At 43.1% G+C, this 25606-nt stretch overlaps 2 protein-coding genes across 16 annotated transcripts in view; one reads left to right on the top strand and one right to left on the bottom strand.

The window, feature by feature from the left end:
• DNAH9 (dynein axonemal heavy chain 9) overlaps positions 1 to 2238 on the top strand; it is a 319243-nt gene extending 317005 nt beyond the window's left edge. For all 4 annotated transcript variants that reach the window (XM_081027600.1, XM_081027598.1, XM_081027597.1 and 1 more), the window contains one exon: positions 1764 to 2238. In XM_081027600.1, coding sequence (XP_080883726.1) covers positions 1764 to 1991 — 228 coding nt within the window. In that variant the 3' untranslated portion in view covers positions 1992 to 2238. The remainder of the gene's footprint in view (positions 1 to 1763) is intronic.
• Positions 2040 to 25154, bottom strand: ZNF18 (zinc finger protein 18). Of its 12 annotated transcripts, none has more exons than XM_081027603.1 (8): positions 25081 to 25102; positions 24272 to 24464; positions 18610 to 19112; positions 17189 to 17378; positions 16677 to 16768; positions 11068 to 11146; positions 10297 to 10392; positions 2040 to 5449 (listed from the first exon to the last, which is right to left on the bottom strand). In XM_081027603.1, exons 3-8 carry the CDS (start codon positions 18997 to 18999, stop codon positions 4662 to 4664), a joined length of 1635 nt encoding a protein of 544 aa, XP_080883729.1. In that variant the 5' UTR covers positions 19000 to 19112; positions 24272 to 24464; positions 25081 to 25102; the 3' UTR covers positions 2040 to 4661. The 12 variants fall into 12 exon arrangements, with proteins under 12 accessions (XP_080883729.1, XP_080883737.1, XP_080883728.1 ...); XM_081027611.1 differs by having other exon boundaries at positions 2041 to 5449; positions 11068 to 11152; positions 25081 to 25119; XM_081027602.1 differs by lacking the exon at positions 24272 to 24464 and having other exon boundaries at positions 2041 to 5449; positions 25081 to 25154.
• Between the last annotated feature and the right edge of the window lie 452 nt (positions 25155 to 25606).

Here is a 25606-nt window from a genome sequence, read left to right as displayed (position 1 = left end):
TGACAGGCATAAAATGTAATAGATGGCATTTGTATGATGAAAAAATTACAAGTTCTTAAACAGAGGAAGGGGAAGGAATGGAACTATATAGGAGTAAAGTTTTTTGTATGCTACTGAAATCAAGTTGGTGTTAATCTGAAACAGATTTTTATAAATTAAGATGTTAATTTATAAACCACTAAGAAAATAATTTTTAAAACATAGTGAAAGAAATAACAAGGGAATTAAAATAATATACTACTGTATATCTGTTTAACACCAAAGAAAGCAGTGATGGAGGAACAGAGCAAATAAGACATAAGACAGAAAACAAATAGTAAAATGGTAGATGTCTTACCTTATCAGCAATTACATTAATGTAAATGGATTAAACACTAAAATTAAAAGGCAAAGAATGGCGGAATGGATTTTTCCAAATGATCCAACTATATGCTCTACAAGAAACACACTTTAGATTTAAAGACACAAATAGGCTGAAAGTAAGCAGATTAAAAAACATGCCATTCACACAGAGAATTCAACCATAATAATTAAAAATGTCAATACCCCACTGCTAATGGTGACTGCTAATGGTTACAGCTTCTTTTGGGGGTGGTGAAAATGTTCTGGAATTAGAAAGTGATGATTATACATTAAAAAACATTGAATTGTACATTTTTAAAAGGTTGGTTTTATGGTATGTGGGAAAAAAGGTTCTGTCCCTGCTCCCACTCACTGCCATAAACACTCAGTTACGGGGGACAAGGAGGTCCCCATTGTTTCCCTTAGTTCTGTTACTCATCATGCCTCTAATCAGCCTCTAACAGAACTGAAGAGGCACATCCTTACCTTTAAATACATTTCATGGAAAATAAACCAAACTCTATTCATAGCCGAAGGGGCTCAGAGTCACTTGGACACAGGCGAGGAATCTGTGAATTACTCTGGATCAGCATTTCCCAAAGCACGTTCCATAAGACACTTATGCAGTGGGAAATGAATAGATTGCAAAGAAAAGGGTCTTGTTGGCAAGTAAAGTTTGGCAATACCAGGTTAAATGAAGTTAAACTGCTTTCTTTACTGCTAGGACTTCTCCTTTGTGTTCAGCTTCAAATCCGGGGTGTGGTAGCATCATTTCCCAAGCTTATTTGGTAAAGCTTATTTGCTTCTCAGAGCGTTTCTCAGGACTAGTAGGAAAAACTGCTCTAGACGGCTCTATTGAGACATCTCAGAAAACCTTAGAGAGACCCCAAGAGAAAAGCTACCGAAAGGCCACGTCCCTATTCTGTGAGTAAAGATGGAACATAGCTCCCTCCACTCAAAAAGTCAAAATGCACCAGAGGGTGGATGAGGTCACATAAGAAACTGGAACAGGACATAACCAAAGCTTTAAAATCCAAAGTATTTGCTGGTAGCTGTGTCTTACTCATTTTTGAATCCCCAGCACCTAGCATGACATCTGGCAAATGGTTACATTCGATATGAAATGTCACCTTATGAAATGAATGAAAAATAAAACTCAAGCTTCAAAGGGATTAATTTGTGTATCACAAATATCAGCTTTCCGAACTCTCCTTCAGGGTGATTTCGGCCAGAGAACCGCAGCAGTATGTTTTCCCCATGCATTCCATCGTGGCTTACTGGGAGAACCTGTGAGGGGTTAGGCATAAAGACAGCCAGCCCTGCCAGGCGCATCTCCTGGATCTTCTGCCAGGAGAAAGCTGGCTGGCTGGCTGGGCTCTGGGTCTCAGCTAAGGTGGCTCTTCTCGTGTTCTCGTCCTCAGGCTGGGATCATTGCAGAGGCAAAGCTGAAGGATCTGACACCCCCCATGCCTGTGGTGTTCATCAGGGCCATTCCTGCAGACAAGCAGGATTGCCGCAGTGTCTATCCTTGTCCTGTGTACAAAACTTGTCAGCGGGGACCCACCTACGTGTGGACTTTCAACCTGAAAACTAAGGAGAAGCCATCGAAGTGGGTTCTGGCTGGAGTAGCTTTGCTTCTCCAGATTTAGCTTCCTGCGGAGCCTCTGAGAAAACAAGGCTGGGCTGGAGACTGCCCAGAGGGATAAGTGTGTGTGTGGGGGGAACCACAGACAGAGAAAGGTAAGAAAGCATCAGCACTCCCAATTCGGTAACATTCTTTTAGGGAACTCGGAGAGAAGTGCCTAAGGTGAGGCTGAGTTGGGGCCTTGTGGACCCAGGAGCTAGGCGAGGCGTTTCATAACACTGAGCCCTGCCTAATAAAAGGATTTATTCTTCAGCTGTGTGTGGCCCAGGCTTTGAAAGCTGCAGCGTCATACATGATCCGGGAGAAACAAACACCTGGACCTGGCATGGTTACACGGCACCTTTCTCACTGCCTGAGCCCCTAGCTGCTCCGTACACTGGTGGCATTGGTGTCGCCTGTAAATCAGTGTGCATGTTAACAAGCTCCCCAGGTGATCTGTGTGCACGTTATGCTTTGAGAAACATTACTCTGGACCTGGGAAGTCATCAAACTTTTTCTGTAAAGGATCTCGGTAAATATTTTAGGCTTTGCAGGGCATATTGTTTTGCCACTTTGCCACTGTAGCCCCACAGCAGCTATAGACAATAAACAAATGGGTGTGGCCACAGTCCAAAAAGAGTTCATTTACAAAAACAGGTGGTGGGCCATGTTTTGCTGACCACTACTCTAGGGGGTAAGGGTGATCAACGGGGGTGCCATAAAAATGTATACACATGCTACGTGTTCATCTTTCGTTATCAGTGTATATTGAGTATTACAATTTTAATCCAGTTTTTTCCTTTCTTAAAATGTGTTTACATTTTTTTGGCACCCTCTGACTATATATATTTATCCTTCATTAATTCACATATCCATTCAATCAATTTTTATCTAACATCTATTTGCTGAGAACATAACTGAATGACAGGTTGTTTCCTATACCTCTGTCATCTGTCAGATCATTAAGAGGGAGCCAAGGAGAAACCCTTCACCTAAAGCTGTTTAACCTAAAAGTTTTCTAGCATTTACTCTGGAATAAATTTGCTCTGGGATACCAAGGAGCCTCCATCCACCCCCGTTTTAATGAGTTTTAGAGAGCTCTATGGGGAGGCTTTTTGGTAAAAAGAGCCTGGGAGGGCCCAGGATAGCTTCTAGGACCACCATTCCCACATATCCTTGCAGACATTTTCTGGGTTAACTACTACCTTGAGCAGCCGTCAAAATCCCCTGGAGGGCTTGTTCAGAGAAAGACTGCTGGGCCCCGCCCTTCAGATTTTGACTTGGGAAGTCCAACAAATTGCCGATGCTGCTGGTCCCAGAGCCACACTTTGAGAACTGATTTAAAATGGAAAACCCTCCATCCTACAAATCTCTGCTACGTATGCAGAATGCAGAATGTAATGCCAATGCCTCTATGGTTTTCCTGCCTCCTGCCCTGGCGTTGCTGCATACCCTAAAGAGAGTCCTGATTCACCTTCATGCTATGTGAGAGTTAACAAATGCCTCTGGAATCCAGAAATTTCAACTTCAGTTTTGTCTCTCATCAGCCAGCAATGTCCTTCCTTTGTTTGCCAAGAACCAGCCGTCTCTCACTTATAGGTTCACGTTTTCAGGGAAATAGCGCTGTCCGTCTCATTCGCACCCTCACCCAAACAGTGACATAGAACAGGCCCGGGGAGGACCCTAGTGGGAGGAAGTCTCATGACCTGAGAGCAGGACACTTTGGGGTATGTGACTTTTGAAGACGAGGACCAGTGGGTAGGTTAGATAAGTGTGTTAGTAAAACTCTGCACAATACTATAAATTACATCAGTACTAGTGATTTCTTCCTACCATTTAACACCTACAGACAAAATAATAGAGATAATAGTTTTAAAGTGCAGAATACTTGGGCAAAAATGATAGCCTGAGGGGGGTGCCAGGAGAGAGGGGCAGCTTGCGATGTGCGAGCAAGTGGGAGGTGGGCTCTGTCTGTCCCACACCAGAGACAGACTTGAGACCAAGAATGCCCAGCACTGGCCACGCTGTCACATCCGGGCACCAGGCTTGCACTTTCTTACCCTGTTCAGCTGGGTGATAAACTCGATAGGTTTGGACGGGATGATCTAGTTGCTCAACTACCATTTAGGGTCTTTTATGAGAAAATGTATTTTGAGTTCCAGACACACACAGTGGACGCTTCAGACACAAATAAGAGTCTGCTAAGTTGACTTAAAATGGGGACAGTCGACATTAATTTTGCATCCGCATAACAAAGAACACGTGAGCTCACTGGCCCTCTATGCTCCCCCTTTTGTACAAACGCCTGCTCTAGAACTCCAGTTCTAAAAGGCTGACCCGAGGTTCTTCCCGAGAGCAGCAGCTGTGGCTAATCCAGTTAAACTCTTGCCAGGCAGCACTTCTAAAACGGGAGCTCTCTAAAAGGGATCGTTTTTCCCCCATCTCTTCCCAAAAGAAGAGATGAGGTGAAAGGTGACTATTCTTCCTCCTGGTGCATAAGCAAGAAAGGAAACCAGCGTGAAATCCAATCCACACAGGCCAATATATCCTCCAAGTCCAAAACCACGTGCAGGTACTCTCCTCTCTAATCCATGCAGAAAAGAGACCAGGGACACCCTCTAGGAGATGCAATTTCTCCCGATGGAACGAAATACTTTTTAATGGACCAGGAGATAGAGACGGGCTGAAAGCATGGCTACTGGAAGGGCTTCTTTCCTAAATGGGATCTTTGATGTTTATCAAGGCTCGAGCTCCAGCTGAAACTTTTCCCACAGCAGGAACATTTATAAGGCTTCTCTCCTGTGTGAACCCTCTGATGTCTATTAAAGTTTGATCTTTGAATAAAACTCTTTTCACAGATGGGACATTTATAGGGTTTCTCTCCTGTGTGGATCTTCTCGTGGTGGCGCAATCCTGAGAAGTCACTAAAACCTTTCCCACAGTAATCACATTTACAGGGCTTCTCTCCTGTGTGAATTCTCTGATGTTTCACAAAGTCTGAACTCCGCAAAAAGGCTTTTTTGCAGGTGGGGCACTGAAAGTATGCCTCTCCAGTGTGAGTTCTTTGGTGAAAAACAAGCTGAGAATTCCTGTAAAAGGTTTTCCCGCACTCCTTGCAGGTGGGGAGTTTCTGGGCCATGGGGGCTCTCAGCTGCCCTCTCGAGGAGGCCTCTCTGGCCTCCTCAAGCCACAGCATGGACAGTTCTCCTGGATAAGCATTAGGCAAATGATGACCTAGCTGTTTCCCAGAATTCCTTTCTTGAGGAGAGAGCTGTCCCCCTATGCCCTCGTCCCACAGGTTTTCCTGAGCCTCGTGAAGAGTCTCTCCTTCTCCAAAGCGTCTTGGCTCATCCTCACTGAAGAGACCACTCAAAGCAGCCTGAGAAGATGCCTCTTCTGAGGCATGACAGGAGGCAGCTGGAGGTTCCTGGTCCCTATAATTTTCCAAGTTTAGGTTCTCTTTGTCATTCTCCTGTCTATCTCCTGAAAGAAGAAAGAAGATTTGAAGTAGCTCAGTAAATCGTATGCCCTGTTTTGTAACTCGTATGTCAAAAAGAGTCATCATAAAACAATTATTTAGCCAAGAGAGCATCAGTTAGTGAGGAAGAAAAGTATCATCCAGCCTAGAGCCTGGCAGTCACGTCACTGGTGCTGGACTCCAGGCTAAGTGATTCAGCTCTGGAGCTGAGCAGAGGAGACTTCCCACAGCGCTTTTCTGACCCCCAAATAAGCATTTTTTAAAGCTTATAGTTGACATACAACCTGTTAGTTTCAGGTGTACAACATTGTGATTAGACATTTATATGCCTTACGAAGTGATCACCGCGCTAAGTCTAGTAACCACCATACATAGTTATTACGCTATTAATGGCTACATTCCCTATGCTCTGCATTGCATCCCCATGACTTATTTTATAATTGGAAGTTTGTACTTAGGCCCCTTCCCCTTTTCTGCCCCCCTCTCACCCCTCCTCCCCTCTGGCAACCATCAGTTTGTTCTCTATCTGTGACTTTGTTTCATTTTGTTTGTTCATTTGTTTTTTAGATTCTACATGTAAGTGAAATCATATGGTATTTGTCTTTCTCTGACTTATTTCACTCAGCACCATACGCTCTAGGTACATCCATGCTGTAGCAAGTAGTAAGATTTCATTCCCTTCTACGGCTCAGTGATATTCCATTATAATTGTGTGTGTGTGTGTGTGTGTGTGTGTGTGTGTATCACACCTTTATCCAGTCATCTGTCGATGGACACCTAAGTTGCTTCCGTACCTTGGCTATTGTAAATAATGCTGCAATGAACATGGGGGTGCACATTATCTTTTTTGAATTAGTGTTTTCCTTTTGTTCAAATAAAATACCCAGAAGGGGAATTGCTGAGTCATAAGGCAGTTCTATTTTTACAGGCATATTTATTAAGGCCCATGAAAAACAAGTGTATTATATGAGAGTGCCACTTTTCAAATGATTGGTTTTTATATGAACATATGTAAAAGATAAACATGATCATTAAAAAGGATTTGAAAAGTGTACAGAAGAAAGTCAAATCAACCTTAACCATACTACCCAGAGGAAACAACTAGACTATACATTTCCTCCCAGTCTTTATTTAACCTGTACATACATATGTACGTGTGTGCTTTTTCCTGACATAATCAGTACTATATTGTATATACAGTTCTTTGTCTTACTTTGCAGCATTTAAGTTGTAGATTAGGTAGATTTATCAACTCCAGATGGACTCTCCCATTCACAATAACACAACGTTCATGAAATGCAGCAGTGTGTCCTTTTACCCTGGTTGCAACGCGCGGTAAGGCTGTGGCGTGAAAGCAAACCCCTCAGCCTCTGCTTTAATTCAGCCTTCGCTTGTGCTTCATTAACTCGCGTAACAGTTAAAATTTTGTTTTTCTCCTCATAACTTGGGTTTCTGATTATCAAAGCTTCATGATGCATATAGTAAAGATTTTATTTTTGTGATCGAATTTCTTTTCAGTTTTGATCAATTACTTTATTCCTATAGACCTAAAGAAGTGATTTGTCTTTCTCTGTCCTGCACTAGTATCTTTCAGTTATCTGCCAGAGACCCAGGCGTGTGCTAGAGAAGTAGCCGTGAACTTCTTAACTCACAAAGCTTTAGACCAGGGGTGTCAAAACTGCAGCCCGCAATCCACTGTTAATTGGCCCTCAGCAAATTCCAAAAATATATTTAGTTTACTTAAATAAACCAGGTGAGGCAATAGTACTTCACCTCCAGTGAGTGGCCCGGCTGTTTGCGTATTTTACCGCATATGGCCTGGTGAAAAACGTTGGTGAAAAACGTTGAAAAAAGTTTTGACACCCCTGCGTTAGAACATACTCCTCTCAACAGGCAAAGGTATCTTCTCTTGTCTTTAAAGAATCCTTTATAAATATCATTTTAAAGAGCTGAGTAATGATCCATCGTGGAGATGTATAAAAAACACATAATAAACATAGAATTTTTTCAGGAGTTCTCCTACTGTGGAAATCTAAGTTGTTTATTGTGTTTTTATTATTATAAATAACGCTGTGAGAAGTATGTTCCTTCAGAAAATTTTGCCCACATTTCTGATCAGTATCTTACAGCAGGTTCCTTTAAGTGGAATGACTGTGTCAACAGGTATAAACGTTGTCCTTAAGGCTCCTGACACTTACTGACAAATTGATTTCCAGAACGACTATGCCATCTCCTGGTATGAGACGCTGGGCAGAGCAAAGGAGAGTGTTAATACTTAAGGATCGAATATTTTAAAAAGATTTAAAAAGAATTTCCATTTAAACCACTGAAAAATGGTTTTTCATGTTATAAGTTTTAATTCCTTAAAGGATGATTTTTTTTCACATTTATGAGCTATTTTTCATACTCTGAGACTGCTGTGCATTTTTAATTGGGAAAGTCATTTTTTTCTTATCAACTTAAATTAACTCTTTCTATATTAAGAAAAGTAATCATTTATCTGTCATGTTCATGAAAAATGTTTTTCACCCATTTAGTTACCTTAATTTTGTTTGGCATTATTTTTATGTGTAAAAGTTGTATTTTTTTCTTTTTAAATATACTCGTCTATTAATCTTTTCCTTAGTGAGTTTTTCCATTGCTTTTATACTTATAAAAACCTTCTCCATCCAGACAATGAGTCAAATAGTCACCCATTTTCTTCTTTATTATTTTCATATTTTATGTCTTTCTCATCTATTTCCAACTTCTTTTGATACAGACATACATCAAATTTAAACTGATTCCTTTTCCCAAACAGTCCCTTTTCCAGATACTGCTCATTGAGGGATCTGTGCTGCTGCTTCTGTCATCATATGTGAAATTCTTATAAAGATCAGCTTCTCTTCCTAGGCTCTCCTTTCTGTGCCATTGGTCTGTGCCTCTATTTACATCAGTATCCCATTATTTTAATGATTTTTAAATGACAGTCTTAATAGTTATAGCTCTAATATTGATGAACACTCTTAAAACTTTACTATTCTTGCAGTATTCTTCCAAATAATTACTTAAGAATCATTTTTCCAAATAATTTTTTAATGCCTTGGGATTTTGATTAGAGGTCTGAGTAAATGGTGTTTTTGAGGCTTCCTCGTCTGCCGGCTTGTTTTAAGTAGGAGCTGTTCTTCCATAGGGTCAAATACAATAGCACACACGTGCTCTCCTGGGACTCGGCCCCAGTCTGAGTCCAGGTCTGGCAGAGCAGCTAACTGTTACCCTTTCGAATGAACCAGTCCGTTCCCATCCTGTCACTGTTGCTTCCACAGGGGTCCAAGGTCTCATCCCTGCAAACCTGAACTCCTACATCAACTTCCCGCAGGGGTCCTATCCGCTAGGCATTCCCTCCCAGGCTCCCCTGCATATTGCTACTTCCTCAACCTGCTTTCTACATATGCTCTCTCAGGATCCTAAAATGGCATTATCAAGGCAGGCTGGCTTTGTAGATTTTCCAGAGTCTGGTTCAAGGTAAGATCTAATGGGCCCATGTCAGCAGAAGGGATGAAAGGGGAAAAAAAGAAAAAAAGAATGAGTGGAGATATAGTGAGTTGCTGTGTATCACATAACAAATAAAATCCTACCGCAAGGGAATATATGGGAAATCTCTGTACCTTTGACTCAATTTTGTTGTGAACCTGCTCAAAAAAGTAAAGTCTATTAAAAGAAAAATCCTACTGCAACAAACTCTAAAGCAATATTTTCAAACTTTTTTGTCTGCTACCCATAATAAGAAATATGTTTATGTTGAATTGCAGTACATACACACATATTTGGAACAAAAATCTCCTGAAACACTACCTGCTTTGACATCTAATATTTTCTATTTGCATTCTGATATTTTCTGTTCAATCTTATCATTTATTATAAATGATGGCTGCAACCTATGAAATGACCAACACTAATTGGTCATGAAATACAGTTTGAAAAATGCTCCTCCAAAGGAATCCTTGTGAAATAGTATTATGATAAATACATTGCTTAAAATTAAAATCATATGTCTCATTTGATACTTGCTCTCTGGTATATTAGCAAAGGAAAATAATTAATTAGATCCCACTGCGGGGAAAAAATGGTTTGTCATACAGTTCCCATCCTTCGTCCTTTTCTTCCTCCAAGGTTCTGGGATCTTTTGTATACATGAAAGTATATGTCTTCTGTATATGTAAAACTGTGTGTGTGTATGTGTATAGGACAGAAAGGTTTCACATAAGTGCAGTGTTTTAGAAGAATGCAGAAGGCAAAGGATGATTGCTTTACAACAGAACAAGTTCATATTTCTACTCCCCCGTCCTAAAATACATGACTGATAGGAAGTATTTGTTGTTTCTGCTGTTTAATGACAGGTGCATGAAGATTAGCTAAAACATGTTTTTATGTCTGTTTTGTTTTGTTGAGGGTGGGTTAGTTACTATTCACTATAACCAGAATAAGGAAAATCTAGTTACTCTGAACCCTCTTATTAGGAGGGGTTCCAATGGCTGTTACATAATCTTTTTTGTTTGGTAATAGAATTCTCCCATATCTGTAGTGGTCTCAATCCGTACTAATCTTAACTCTCTCAGAGAAAGGCAGTTGTCACAACAGATAAGACTGAAGGCAGGAGATTCAATGTGTGGTCTTTCTTCCATGATTAACTATACGTGTCAATAGCCCTATAGCCTGGGATGAGACAACCCAATCTGGGTATTCAGACTAGACTGACCAGGTCAGGGCTGGTTATAGCCAATGCAGTAGAAACCAAGTCCTAATATCTCCCCTACCGCCTCCAATTTAATGACAGATCAGAAATGGCTCTGACCAATGAAAGATCACTCACCTATGCAGGTGGGTCTTGCATGAAGGTGCAGTCCTGCCAGCTCTTCCCCATGCTCTGCTGAATTAGTCAGGTCAGGCTTGGAATTGGAAATGCCTGCTAGAGAGAGAGAATATGTGGGCCTACATGCATGGGGTAGCGGGGACTGGGGACCAAAGTGTTTTGCAAAGGAGTACCCTGAGTGGGAAAGGAAATATGAAAGTTACCCCTTAAGTTTACTCATCTTAGAAGGATATGTAGAGGTTCAAAGATACCAGCACTCACAGAATAACCAGCACGTATGCTTCTTTTCACAAAAAGAAGAGTCTGGGCAGGTGGAAGAGTTCCACCACCTGGCAGGCTAGTGGAAGGGTCATGACTATGACCCTCCAATGGTCAGTTGAGACAGGGTAGTTTAGTATTAAGGAGCGTGCACTCACAGCCAGCCACAACTGAGCTCCATCGTAACTCGGCACCTGCAAGCTATGTAACAAGTGACTTAATCTGACACTCACCTTCATCATCTTAAGAGAGGGAATACCATCACCCATGTCACAGACTAAAGCAGTTACTGTGTGCAGTGCACCCACGACAGTTCTGAGGCACAGAATACTTTCAATACAAGGAAATCCTAACTGTAACTCTGCCACCTCCAACTCACCCCAGTTCTCAACGGTGTCTCTAATGATTTTCTCCACCCAGAGAGCCTCAAGTAGAGAAGCTGTCTCTAAGAGTACACAGAAAATGCTTAACAGTCTTCCCCCCGCCTTCCATCAGGCTAACCCACGCCCTCACCTCCTGAGACCATTTTCCCATAGGTCTCCAGCATGAGATCCCAGTACTGCTCCTTCTGAGTGGAATCCAGGTGCCTCCACTGCTCCTAGGAAAAATACAAGGCTGTGACTCCAGTGAAGGTTTCTGAAGCCTGCCTTCCCTGCATAGAGGAGGCTGAGAAGAAAAGAGTGCCTCAGGATCCTGGCCAGCAGAAAAAGTAAGAAATCGTGGGAGGTGCTTCAAAGGAAAAGGCCAAGGGAAACCACAGGCCCCACATCAGGATTTCTTGCCCTGGTTAGAAAGCACTTAGGTTTTAGGGTCTGTATTTTTATTAAGTTGCATGTATTTAAGAGTGGAGAACAGAGAAGGCAGGAGCCCTTTTTGTACTGTCCTTTTCTTTAACTCTTCCAGTGCTCACGTAGAGATCCCTGAACAACAGGCATGTAAACAGTCCCAATATTTCATTAAAATCTGTAAATTCAAGAGGGAAAAGAAACAAAAAGGTATCTGTTAGGAAAGCAACTGCAAATCGGTGAAAAAGTGGGAAGAATCACCAGTGAAGTCAACTGAGTTGTAAGTCTTGCTGTGAAACATGAAATTCAAAGAAGAGAGAGACGCTGCAGCCATACATACTTGGAATCTGATAGTTCTGAGTTTAAGGTCTAACATTAAATCAGTTTGCTTCCCAGTGAGAAGGACATTTGGTGGGTTCTCTAGAGCCAGGTGTCCCTCTGTTATCCCCAAACGTGCCTTTCTCATGGAACTGGAGACTGTGGAGACTCAAAACTGAGAATGCCATCTAAGTAGGGTCTACTTTCGTGAATTCAAATCTCAATCTCCCCTCCAAGAAGACAGAAACCTGTGAGAAACTCAGTTTGTACAGCAGAGTGAGTAACTGCAGTCTTTAGAGGCAGACATACTGGGTTTCAAATCCCAGTTCTGCACTTTCCAGTTGTGTGATCTGGAGCAAGTCACTGAACCTTTCTGGGCCTCAGTCCACACTTCATGACAGTACTGAACTCAAAACTTGTGGGGAGGCTTCAACAGAAATAATGCAGGTGTCATCTCTGTTCATAGCACACTGTACTTTTCATTCATCACAGTTTATGAAATATTTATGTTCATGTATATGACGGAATACCCCATCTTTTTTATATACATACATATAAGAGTATTTAATTAAGAGTTGGCTCTACTAGCACAGGAGCACCACGAGAAAAGGACTCCACTGTCCCGGGGGCCCGTCCAGGATAGAGCAGTCCCTCTGTGTATGTTGCCTGTGTGAAATACACAGCTCTTAGCAGTAAGTCCTGAGGAGGTGATGCAATTATTACGATCACAGGTGTCCTATGGGATACTCCATCTCCCAGACTCACCCCACGGGTTTGCAGAGAATTAAGGGATTCTGTACACTTTCAGAAACCCCAAAGTTGATAGCCACGGATTATTGTCATGAATAGTCAGGCTACAGGGAGCAGAAAAGAGGAGAAGAAGGAGAAGATGAAGTCAACTTCCGATTACAAATAATACACTACTCGGAGAAGCCATTCTCAATCCTAGCATATCAGAGGGAAGTGGAAATGGTTGTAAGAGAATGGAGACACCAAAAAGTCTTTAACCTTTTTGCAGATACTAAGAAAAAAAGAAAGAGAGAGAGAGAAAAACAAAGAAATGGAGGAGTTGAATTTTTTTAGGGTGAAAAGTGACCTTAATAAATTTAACTATTAACTATAACCACATTTTTAATATAAATTTTAACTTACATTTTTAAAGTAAGACTTGTCAGCAGTTTATTTTGTTAACCTTCTGTGAATGATGCTACCTTAACAACTTCCTGCAAATAAACAGCTGGAGCAAACCCTGCTGAATGCGGGAGTTCTCGGCCTTCGCTGTCAGAACACAGATCCCTGCTCCGCACTGACAAAAAAAAGGATGGGAAGGCAGAGCGCCGTGATGTGATTGGCTGCCTGGCTTGTGGATACAGGGTCTATTCCGTGGGCATCAAAGTAGTAGCTGCCAAGTACAGTACAAGGCAAAAAAGAATACAGCCATCAAAATTCCCAAGGGCCACAATCAGCCGTTTCCAAAACCAGGAAAGATGCTTCAGGAGGCTCTAAACCAGGGGTGTCCAAACTGTGGCCCACGGGCCAACTGCGGCCCGCAATCCATTGTTAATTCGCCCGCAGCAAATTCCAAAAATATATTTAGTTTACTTAAATAAACCAGGTGAGGCAATACGTACTTCACCTCGAGTGAGTGGTCTGGCTGTTTGTGTATTTTACCACCTATGGCCCTTGATGAAAAACGTTGAAAAAAGTTTGGACACCCCTGCTCTAAACAGTGCACCTCAAGCTGAAAGCCACCAACTTACTCAAGGAACCGTCAAGCAGCTAGCGCTGCTTGAATAAAACCCTTACTTAAGAGGCAAGACACCAACTGCAGCCATTTTGCTTTTTCTCATTTTTATAAGAGGAGGAAAAATCTAAATTCCTATTCTGGAAGGGCGGGCCAAGTATGAGATTTGATGGGGAAATGCTCTCGGTTTTGTGTGACAACAGCACCGTCTTGTGGGTTGATGAGAAATTGCCACAGCTGACTCGCACAAAGAGTTCTTTGTGCTGTGTTCCTTTCCCGAAGTTTGAAAACACAGGAATGTGAGTACATACCTCCCCGAGTCTATGTGAGGTTCTGATTCAATTACAGCTTTTAACAATTAAGTGCCACTGTGTGGGATGCTACTTCATTATTCTGGCATTATTCACATTCCTAACTTCTGGAAGAGATTAGGGGAAGCAATTATTTACATTTAAAAAGTCCCTTCACTTACAAAGGATTCCATTAAATATCAATGTCCTGATGGAAATAGCTATTCTAGTTTGGGGGAAGGACATTGGGACTGGGTAGGGATGAACTTTGTTGGGTTGATCAGTTGGCTGTTAATCAGTTGTCTGCTACATAGAGGGAATTTTACACACACACACACACACACACACACACACACACACACACACACACACGCTGCTGCTGGTGAGCATTTTGAATCTTTGAACTTTAAGCTATCCAGAACAGGTCACGGTAAATGTCAGTATGCTATGTAGAGATAATGTTTAACTCTACTACATAAAATATGTTAATAAACTGTATATACCTTTCATAGGAATACTCTGTACTTACTACAGAAGCAACAATAATCCTCCAAGTCTGCTTGAAATATTTGAAAGCATACCCAGTCTTTTTCATCAAACAACCTCCTGCCTAACAGCTTTGTTTCTGGGCACCTTGAAAGCAGAAAGGACACACGGGAGTCACTAGAAAGGTATCTTCCCCTGCCCGCTCCCCATCCCTCTGCCTGCTGTAAACGACAAAGTGGTAATGTGGTTTCTAAATCTCTGAGCCTGGAAAGCTGAAGCTTAGATCTGGTCATTTAGCACCACCTACTGGCTTCCCCACCTTCACACTACTTTAAATTACCTCACAAGGTATGTCCCAAGAAGAGTCCTCCAAAGGTTTAAAACAGTATTTTGAATAGGTGTATAGGTTCCTGAAAATCTTTATATTTATCCAAATGCAACCTTTCATAGTTGTTAACTACATAACCAGGATGAACCTGTCCGAGACTTTTGTATACAGACAAAATGGAATAACAGGGACTGGACTTACCTTCCTGCCTAAAACAACTAAAAAAGGAAACAAAATATATGCAACAATGGTTTGCAGATATTGCATGTTACGCAGAGCAGAACAGAGATCCCTGAAAACGGAAACAAATTAAGGGAATCCTACAGTTACCCAAATTTACTGGCTGTAGAGAACATCCAGAGCGGCACTGGTAGGGGAACCCTGGCAGAGCCAGGGAGCCCCTGAATTGAGCAGAAAGAGTTCTGAGCCTGGGAAGCAAAGGGGGCTACAGAGTTAGCAGGGCAGAAGCCCAGAGTGGACAAGCTGCCCCAAGAGAGAGCTCCAGAGATCTGCAGAGGGTCCAACTCAAGTCCAGGAAAGAACCACCCAAAAGAAGCTGAGGGAATAATCCTCTGAGGTTGCACAGTGTTAGAAATACTTCATTATTTCCAGCAGCCAGAGTGGAAAATCTTGTATATCCAGAAACATCAGGTAGAGTACTCAGAAGGATATTACATCAGTAGTGGGGGAAAATTAGCCCTAAACTAGTGGCTTCTCTGATGCCGTATAACTGTCCAAGTAACTTACCCGCACCCCAGAGTGGGACTCAAAAACATTTAAAGGAATGCAAAGATATCAAGCCCCTAGCAAGATAAAAGTCACAATGTCTGACATACAATTAAAAATTACCAGGCATACAAAGAGGCAGGAAAATACAACTCATAATGAGACCAATCCATCCACCGAAACAGATAAATTAGTAGATAAGGACATTAACACAGATATCATACCATATTCCATATGTTCAAGAAGCTGGAGGCAAGATTGAACACATTAAGTATGGACATGAAAGATATAATAAAGCTCCAATTCAAACTTCTAGAGATAAAAAAACACATATGAGACGAAAAATATACTAGATGGTATTAACAGCAGATTAGATACTTCAGGAGGAAAGATTAATTAACTTGAAGACATAAAAGTAGAAACTATACACAACAAAACAAAACAAAAGAGAAAGAAAAGAGCATCAGTAAGCTGTGGGACAACTTGAAGAGATAATATGTGCATACACATTATCATTATACATATCCCACATGTGTATTATTCTTAGAGTCCTCAAAGAAGAGGAGGGGAAACAGAAAAAAACAAATAAGTAATAGCTAAAATTTTTCCAAATTTGATGAAAACTATAAACTCACAGGTCCAAGATGTTCAATGAACGCAAGCACAAGAAGCATAAAGAAAATTACTCCGAGGCACATCATATCCAAATTGTTTAAAACCAGTGAGAAAACATTAAAAGCAAGAAAGATACATTATACACAGAAGAAAGACAGGAGTACATGTGACATAATTCCATTTTATATAAAATTCTAGAAAATGAAAACTCATGTATGGTGACAGAAAGCAGATCAGGAGTTGCCTCAGGATTAGGGGAGTATAGAGAGGCAGGAGGGAGGGAAAAGAAACCTTTGGGGGTGACATACGTTTATCTTGATTGTGGTCATAGTTTCCTGTTTGCATATATGTCAAAAAATATACCAAACTGTCTACTTTAAATATGTGCAGTTTATTGTTTGCCAATTATGCCTCCATAAAGTTGGTGGGCAGAGCACAGGTGAGATTAACCTGTCCCACGTTAGATACAAACATTCAAAAAATGTCAAACTGACTCCAATGTGAGAGGCCTAGACTAGAAAAGCAAATAGTCTTTTCATAGCATAACCTAAAGACAATAAAAAGAGAGAGAGAGTGAGACAAGATTGCTTCTTCCCAGCAGCTTCTTCCAGGGCCCGGAATCCATTACTCAACATGACAATTAGGAAACATTCTGCCTTAAGAAAAATATTGAACCTCAGGTTTCATTCCACAGGTATTATTCTTGTTACCCTTGCTAAGCCGTCCTTTCTACTCCACTGCGAGAATCCTTCCCCTTTCAATCCTCCTCACTACTGACACACCCTCAAAGCCTGGTTCAGGGGTAAGAGAAGCAGGGCGACCCAGCTCACCTGAGGTGCTGTTTGGAGAAGTGAGGGTCCCAAGTCCTGGTCTCCGAGGAGCCTGTCCTCAGGCTGGGCAGGAAGCTGGGAAGCAGCCATTGCTGAAGTGAGAAACAGGAAGTTTGAAAAACTAGATGCCCTCCTCAACCAGTCCCCAGATGGTACGGCTAAAAATCTTCACAAATTAAAACTGATACCTGTTTCACCATCCATGATTTCAAGACTTATATTCAGCTCCCTGACAAACACCAACTACCTCTAACCTTTCAGTCTCAGTCGTATTTTTCTCCCTCCTGTTTCCTCAGAACCAAAATCTAAAATGTCTGGCCCAGTCATAAAGTGGTTTAAATTACAGGCTTTGGATTTCCAAATCAGGGTGATCCATGCAGGTTTACCCTGTTTCTACAGATCCCCCGATCTGTGCAGCATTATCATTTTCAACTCCCTCTTGGGCCTACTAACCACAATCCCCAAGTTTCTCCAAAAGGGCACCACACGCCTCCATGAGTAACTGCACCCACCTAAGTCTTGTTCTGTGTCAGACTCCTCTTTCACGACGTGGCTCAGTGGCTGCCCCGGCCCGGAGGGTGAATTCTGAAGTCCCAGCTCCTGAGGCATCACTTCAAGATGGGACTCCACTTCCCCCACTTGGCAGCTGGCAGATTCCACCTTCTCGAATAAGATGTCCTGTCCCAGAACTTGAATGCTGATCTAGAGACCATATAGTACAAATTACTGAAGGATCCAGAGTGAGGGTTTCTGAGCTCCAGAAGGAACCTTCTATAATAGATCATAAGACATGGACATGGGAAAGAGAAAAACAGCTTCTATGTTTAGTCCAGCAGGACCCAGTGAGGGAAACATCCTAGAGGGGCCAAAAGCTGAGGCCCGAAGCAGGTCTGGGACACCTTCGAGAAATGCCACTAATACTGTGTTTATGCTGGATAGTCTCTACTTTGTTTCTACTGGATAGTTAAAACTCAGGCATCTGTCAAACAACTTCTCGAACATTCTAGACTAAAGATGGAATGGGATGGCAGACTGTATCTTCAATCCCTAATGGCTAAAAAGTGTTCAGAGTCACAGGGAATCTGAGAATTACGTGAGGTATAGGGATACACTGATGTGGTACAGTAAGAAATATACATTTGGTCTTTGTCCCTGGTTCCTGGCACAGAGCTCCTAAAACCCTTGGAATTACCTGAAGGATCGGAGTGCAAGGAGCGACTTTTGTTATTCATGACCCCCTTCCAACCACACCTGAGTTTATGCTAATGAGGTGACTCTTGGTGGGTCCTTAGGTAGCTTCAGGATGGAGATGATCACCAGAGGTGATTAGAGGGTTAGAACTTTCAGCGTGTCCCCACCCCATCCCCCTCAACCTCTGGGAAAGGGACAGGGGCTGGAATTTTCAATCACCACTGGCCAACAATTAAGCAATAAAACTTCCATAAAAAAACCCCTCAAGTATGGGGTTCGGAGAGCCTCTGAGTTGAACGATATTGGTGGACAGCGTGAAGAGGGCATGGCAGCCCTGTGCAACCTCCGTATTCTCCATTTGGTTATTCCTGAGGAACAGCCTTCATAATAAACTGGTAAACGTAAGCAAAGTGTTTTGCAGAGTTCTATGAGCCATTCTAGCAGATTATTGAAGGAGAGGATTGTGGGAACCTCCAAATTTATAGCCAGCGGGTTGTAAGTGTGGGCAGCCCTTGTGACTTGGGACTGGCATATCTGACTCTTAGCCTGTGGGCTCTGAGCCAACCCAAGGTATTCAGTGTCAGAACTGAACAGAACTGAAGGCCCCCCAGTTGGCATCAGGGAATTGGAGAACTGGTTGTTGGTGTGGAAAACTCCACATACTTGGTGTCAGAACCAAAAGAAAACCCCCGCAGGAGCCCTGTGCTTCGCACACAGACCGGAACACGCTCCCTCCACTTACCCACTGCCACAGTCTCCGGGGGTCTCCCTTCAAGCTCTCCACGAGCGTCACCGCCTCCTCTCCGCTGCCCGGACACTGTTTCCGCACCCACATCTGGATCTCCCCGGGCAGGATAGTCAGGAACTGCTCTAACATGAGGATCTCTAGGATCTCCTCCTTGGTGTGAACCTCTGGCTGCAGCCACTGGAAGCAGAGCTTCCGAAGTTGTCGCAGGGTCTCCTGGGGCCCAGACATCACCTGGTAAGGAAACTGCCGGAAACGCTGGCGTGCAGTCTCGGGGCTGTGGGGCTGCCCTGGAGCGGCAGCATCTAGTTCAGAAAACGGGGAGTCCTCGGCCTTCGCCAGTGGCGGCAGCAGCACTCGGGCCTGCCCCAGCTCAACGGGCATCATCCGGCCTGGCAAGTCCTTTTCGGTGAAGTGCTTATGGAGGAAGCTGCCTCTGGGGAGAACCAGGTCTTCACAGCGCCTCTCACAGGGACACAGACAGGGAGTGAGATCGAGTGCTACACAGAGGAAAGGGACACTGTCAGGAAGAACCACGTCCCATGCCCTACCTGAGAGGCCTCAATCAAGTGTGGATCTTTTCAAATCAGTGCACACACCATTTTAAAAGACTATAAACTTGCAGCCACAAAGCAAACCACTAAACACTGTATCTAAACTGTCACCATCCCCCTGGCCATGTTACAACATTCCCGCTTGGCCTCCAAATGTCCAGACCAAGTAGAGGAACGAAATGCACCACAGGATCATTTGCTCTGTGGTTTTCCAGGTAAACAGCTCTTCTGCAAACACACTTCGGTATCTGCATCCATGTCTGTAAACTGAAAAACAAAGCTGAACCAAGATATCAATGCCCTAGAAATGAAAGCTAATGTTGAAATGATCAGCTGCTTCCATAATAAATGAGGCTGAAGAGAACAAATCGTCCCTATCAGGTGCAATGAAATTTCTAAGTGACCTCTTTTGAGTGCCGTGTTGAAAACTGGGAATTTATGAAAAGCAGCCTGTCACACCGGAAATTTTTAACCTTGGGCTAAAAGGTTTAGAATAAATACTGACTACCTCAAAAACATCCCTACAGACTCGAACCAACTAATTACTATTGTATGGCGAATGCTATCAAAATTTAGAACATAGTAATTAAGATGGTGAAAAGAGAAATATTAAATGGCAAAGTTAATAAGATATTTTCAAAGAATTGTGCACTATATGTAGTTACCTTCTTTGCATGTAATAATTCTAATATTGGGTTATTGGTTGAATCTTTAAATGTTATGAAGGAGCTACATGTCACCACTTCTCCATAACACTACCCACAACCACCAACAAACACCCCATCACTTGGGCATCTCGCTTAATGACAGATCAGAACAACACTGTAGCTTTCTTTTTCTTAATTTTTTTTTAAGATTTTATTGGGGAAGGGGAACAGGACTTTATTGGAGAACAGTGTGTACTTCCAGGCCTTTTTTCCAAGTCAAGTTGTCATCCTTTCAATCTCAGTTGTGGAGGGCGCAGCTCAGCTCCAGGTCCAGTTGCCATTTTCTAGTTGCAGGGGGCACAGCCCACCATCCCTTGCGGGAGTCGAACCAGCAACCTTGTGGTTGAGAGGACGCGCTCCAACCAACTGAGCCATCGGGGAGCTCAGCGGCAGCTCAGCTCAAGGTGCCCTGTTCAATCTTAGTTGCAGGGGACGGAGCCCACCATCCCTTGTGGGACTCGAGGAGTCGAACTGACAACCTTGTGGTTGAGAGCCCAATGGCCCATGTGGGAATCAAACCTGTGGCAGCCTTCGGAGTTAGGAGCACGGAGCTCTAACCGCCTGAGCCACCGGGGCGGCCCACTACACGCTAGCTTTTAAAAGCTGCTATTTCCTTGAAGTATAAGAAGCAATGATCTCATCTCCCTACCACTCCACCCAAACATTTCCTCCTATATCACAAAATCATTTAAAACAAACAAAAAACCTCAAAGTACAAAAAAGTGAAGTAAATATATTTCATTCTTATATTCATGTGACAGCCAGTGTGCTACAGTTATTATATATTACGTGCTCAATAAATATGTGTTGCAGGAATTCTATTTCTGATCATGACCAAGTAACTGGTAGTAGAGACTAGCCTACCCACTGTAAAAAGCTATAAGCCTAGTGAAAACTTTATAAGGCAACTGTTTTCAAGCACTAGACAACGGGCAGGCAAGGATGAAATCCCCGCGAGAAGGAAAACCCATGATCACCCTGGCTGTCTTACATGGGGACAATTTCCCAACAATGGTGCAGGAAGCTGGAGCTCAAGCAGAGATCCGTGGTCTCCTTAATAAAAACTAAACTGAGGAGGCAGAGATCAGAATTTGGAGCCCCTGAAGTGGCTGGAATCTGAAGAACAGAGCAGTGGAGAGGAGAGAGTTATGGAGATAAAGGCAGAAGTCTGTGTGGGCTCTTGGCCAAGGGTTAGACTGCTCATTAGCAGGGTGAAACTATGCAAGGTTTAACAGAGAGCATTTGCTACCAGGTTAAGAGCAAAAGAGAGATACAAAAGGCCAATCAGTGATGAAAGACGTGCAAGTTTTTGACCACTGAGAATGGAGACAGTTCCGCTTTCATTCACACTCAAGGCATCCTGAAACACCAGAAAGGTCACCTTAGGAGTGAAAACGATGCCCTAGAGTAAGACCTACTCTAAATCTGCCCTGAAAAGCCTAAAGCCAAGCCTCAACAAAATCCACAAAGGTGACCCAGTCTACTGGTCTAGTCTGATCTAGTTAGAACAACTTGGGGAACACCGTGGGCTTTCCAAAGAACTGCCGTAATAAGGCAAAAAACCAAGACAACACATGTCAAAGTTGATCAGTCAGTAACTGAACTGCCTGCTAGAACAAAAGTCAACACTCTTCAGAGGAAGATAACAGAATCCTTTGCATCAACAATGTACCATCACAATATCCAGGATGCAATCCAAAATTACTAGACATATACAAGTAAAGAAAGAGGAAAATATGACTCAAAGTCAAGGGGAAAAGCAGTCAAGAGAAACCAACTCCAAGATGGCCTGAGGACTTAAAGAAAAATACAGTCTTAATGAGAGAAAAGGACTTCCCACAGAGAAACAGAAATTATAAAAGGAACCAAATGCAAATTCTAGAAAAAGAACCATCAACCCAGAATTCCACATCCAACAAAAACATATTTCAAAACGAAAAATTAAAGACATTTTTCAGATAAATAAGGTGGAAGAATTTTTCACCAGTGACTTGTACTGCAAGAAACACTAAAGGACATTCTTCCAGTTGAAGGGAAAGGAATGAAGAGCTCCAAAAATGGTAAATATATTATGAATAAATATAAAGCACCATGCTTTTATTTTTTCTAACTTCCCTAAAAGGCAACTGACTGTTAAAAGCAAAAATAACAACATAAGTAGAAATACTAGAACATAAGTAAAAGTAAAAGATATTAAAATAGCACAAAGGAGGGGATAAATGGAATCAGTCTGTTGTTCAATCAATCTTACATTTATGGAACTGAGTGGTAGTGTCAGGTGAAAACTAGGAAGTATAAAGGCTTAAGTGAGAGGCAGGAAATGATAAAAGTGAATTGTGAAGTATACAGTGGTACAATATTAAAGTAGACTCTGGTAAATTATACTTTGATGATCTAAGGATGCATTCTGCTAGCTGTAAAAAATATTACACAAAGAGGTATACCTAAAAAACCCAAAAGGAATACTACAAAACATTCAATAACCCAAAATGGGATAGGAAAGGATCAAGAGAATAAAACCCCAAAAGACCAAATGGAAAAAAGATAATATGATAGACTAACACGATTTACATTAAATGTAAATGGCTAAGCACTTAAAAGACACAGTAGAGATTGTCAGTTTTAAAAAAGCAAGACCCAACTATATATTGTCTATAAGAGATACTTTAAATATAAAGACACAGATAGCTTGGAAATAAAATGGTGGGAAAAAGACATTCTATGCAAACAGCAAGCAAATGAAAGCTGGTATGGCTATATTGGTATGTGACCAAGAGACTTCAAGAAAAAAAGAGGGACATTTCATTATGATAAAAGTAATAAATCCTCTAGAACACAAAACAACCCTAAATGTATATGTACCTAGTATCAGGTCTAAAGAACAAATCCTCAATCATAGTTGGAGATTTTAACGCCCTTCTTTCAGTAATTGATAGAACAAGTACATTAAAAAAAAAATCAGTAAGGGTATAGAAAATCTGAATACTATCAACCAACTTGATCTAATCGATATTTAAACCCAACTGCAGACTACACATTCATTTCAAATGAATATGTAACAGTTATTGGATGCATTCATATTGTGTTTCAAAAGACTGGAATCTTGAAGTATATATTCTTTGACTACAGTCCAATTAAATTTGAAATCAGTAACAATAGGATATGTAGAAAATCCCAATATATGGAAATTATTAAATAACAATATTAACCTATGGTCAAATAAAAAAATCACAAAGGAAATTAAAATATATTTTCATATCAAATGATAATGAAAATACAACATATCAAAATTTGTAGAAAACAGCTAAAGCACTGTATAGAGAGAAATGTACAGCTTGAAATGTGTTTTTAAAAATGGATAAATATACCACATGTACCCTTCACTAAATTTATTTGGCTCCTGAGTTTCAAATAACAGGTAGCAAGATTCAGATACAAGAGACTGATCAGTAGACTTATTCAAACTTATTTGGTTCCTGAATTAAGATAGCACTTTAGGGGCCGGCCCAGTGGCTCAGGCGATTGGAGCTCTGTGCTCCTAACACCAAAGGCTGCCGGTTCGATTCCCACATGGGCCAGTGGGCTCTCAACCACAAGGCTGCCGGTTCAACTCCTCGAGTCCCTCAAGGGATGGTGGGCTGCAACCCCTGCAACTAGCAACAGCAACTGGACCTGGAGCTGAGCTGCGCCCTCCACAACTAAGACTGAAAGGACAACTTCACTTGGAAAAAAAGTCCTGGAAGTACACACTGTTCCCCAATAAAGTCCTGTTCCCCTTCCCTAATAAAATCAGATAGCACTTTAGAAAACATTTAGGGAAAACGACATTTAGGAAAAACTATAGACCTTATACGATATTTAAATCTGACTTAGTAATTATACTCTCACATAATAAGAAAAATGGCTTTTTTTCAAAATTAAACTACTTTATTAGGTTTATGGGTTTATATCCCAAAAACTTCATAAGAATCTGCTCATCAGAAAAAAAAAAATGTAAGGTTATCCCAAATGTATAGTTGTTATGTTTATTAAAGTTAGACCAAATTAGAATTTTAAAATGTACATCTAGGTAAGTATACCTACTACGCATACATATGTAAGTAACCTTAATTGCGGAGCACCTGCTATTGACAAAGACTCCTTACCCAAACTTTGGTCACGCTCCTGAGACATCTTTTTGACGAGGCCTGGCCCTTGGGACCTGCTGGTCCAGTTTAGGGAAGATCCTCTACCTGGGACATCTGACCAAATTCTACATCCCCTCCCTTGGTAGCTGATCGAATTCCTTATTCACCCTGGCCTGCCTTCAGCAAACTCCTCCTGGCACGGAGTCTCAGCCAGAACGCCCCCTTAACCCACATGTTTCCTTGGAGTGACTTTCCATCCACTGCCCCTCACCCTGCTCCTTGGCTGTAAATCTCCGCTTGTTCTCCTTGCAGTCAGTCTCCCTCTGTTCCTGCAAAACCCCTCTGGAGTAGCATGCAGTCGGCCTTACTGTCTTGAACAAGTGTCTTTGTCATGGTTTCTTGAACGCTGTGTCTCAGGTGCACATTAGGCCCTGTTCATGTCATTTCTAATCCTCACTCTTACCCTGCAAGGTAAATATTAAAGTTTACAGATGGAAACCTCTGGTTCCAACCCGGGGAGCTCCAAGGCCTGGACTTTGGACAGCTGCCCACGTTTGGAAATTTGTGGGGGCGGCTTTCGGGGCGCCCAGTCCCGTCAGCTGCGGGGGGGGGGGGGGTTGCTGGCTTTGGGCGCCCTGGATTCCAGGCCGCTCAAGCCCCGCAGGGCGCTGCGCGGTGCCGCGCATCCTCCGCCCCCAACGACCACAGCAGCCTGGAGAGCGAGGCACCGAGCATCAGTCCATCAGGGTCCCCTCCTCCCAGGCTCAGTGCCAGGCTTCGGGGGAAGCCAGGAGGCAGGGGCCCGAGTCTGGTCCCAGTCCACACAGGTGGCTGGAGAGTCCGGCGGGGCCCACAGGCTCCGGGACGGAGCGCCAGGGCCGGGTACAGGGGTCTCCACGACCCCCGAGTCCACTCACAGCCCCCGCCCCTCCCCCGCCATCGCCGCGGCACCGCGCGCTCCCAGGCGCACAGCGTGCGTCCGCAGACCCCGCCGCCGCTCCCAGGGGCCCGGCCGAGTCCAGCGCAGACACGGGCGGCGCCAGGCCCCCACCCCGGGCGGCCCAGCCCGCGCGCGCTCACCTCGGCCCGCGGCGCCGGCTCCGGGCGCACTTCCGGGAGACCTGCGGCTGCGCAAGCCTCGGGCGGCGGGCGAGACGCGGGCGGCCACTGGGCTGAAGGGGCGGGGCGGGGCGGGGCGGAGGCAGGGTGAGGGGCGGGGCCGGAACTGGGGCTCGGGCTCTGATTGGCCACTCGGCTGAGCGGTGGCCGCTTTCGGTGTCCTGCAGCTGGCCGTTCAGTCATTCATTCACGTTTCGTGCATTCGTTTAGTTGTCACCAAACCGACTTTTATTGAGGCATTAGTTTGTTCCAGGCACTGGGCCAAGCACTGCCAGGGCTAGAAAGATAATTCCCTTGTCTATTCCAGACCCCACTGCCAGTCCCACACCCAAAGCTGAAACTTTGCGATCATCCCCGGTTCTTAACTCGGTTCTCGCTCCTTGTTTCCATTCTTACCCAACCTGGCCTTCCTGGGGCATTTGATTTGCTCCGACCTTGCTCTGTCTTGCTTCTCCGACTCTCACCAACTCTGCATTTCCTGGGCCCT

This window comes from Rhinolophus hipposideros (genome assembly GCF_964194185.1).
Source record: "Rhinolophus hipposideros genome assembly, chromosome: 20".
Classification (NCBI taxonomy): Eukaryota; Metazoa; Chordata; class Mammalia; order Chiroptera; family Rhinolophidae; genus Rhinolophus; species Rhinolophus hipposideros.
Note: the sequence above shows the minus strand (reverse complement) of the source record. Positions and strands in the feature narration are given on the sequence as shown.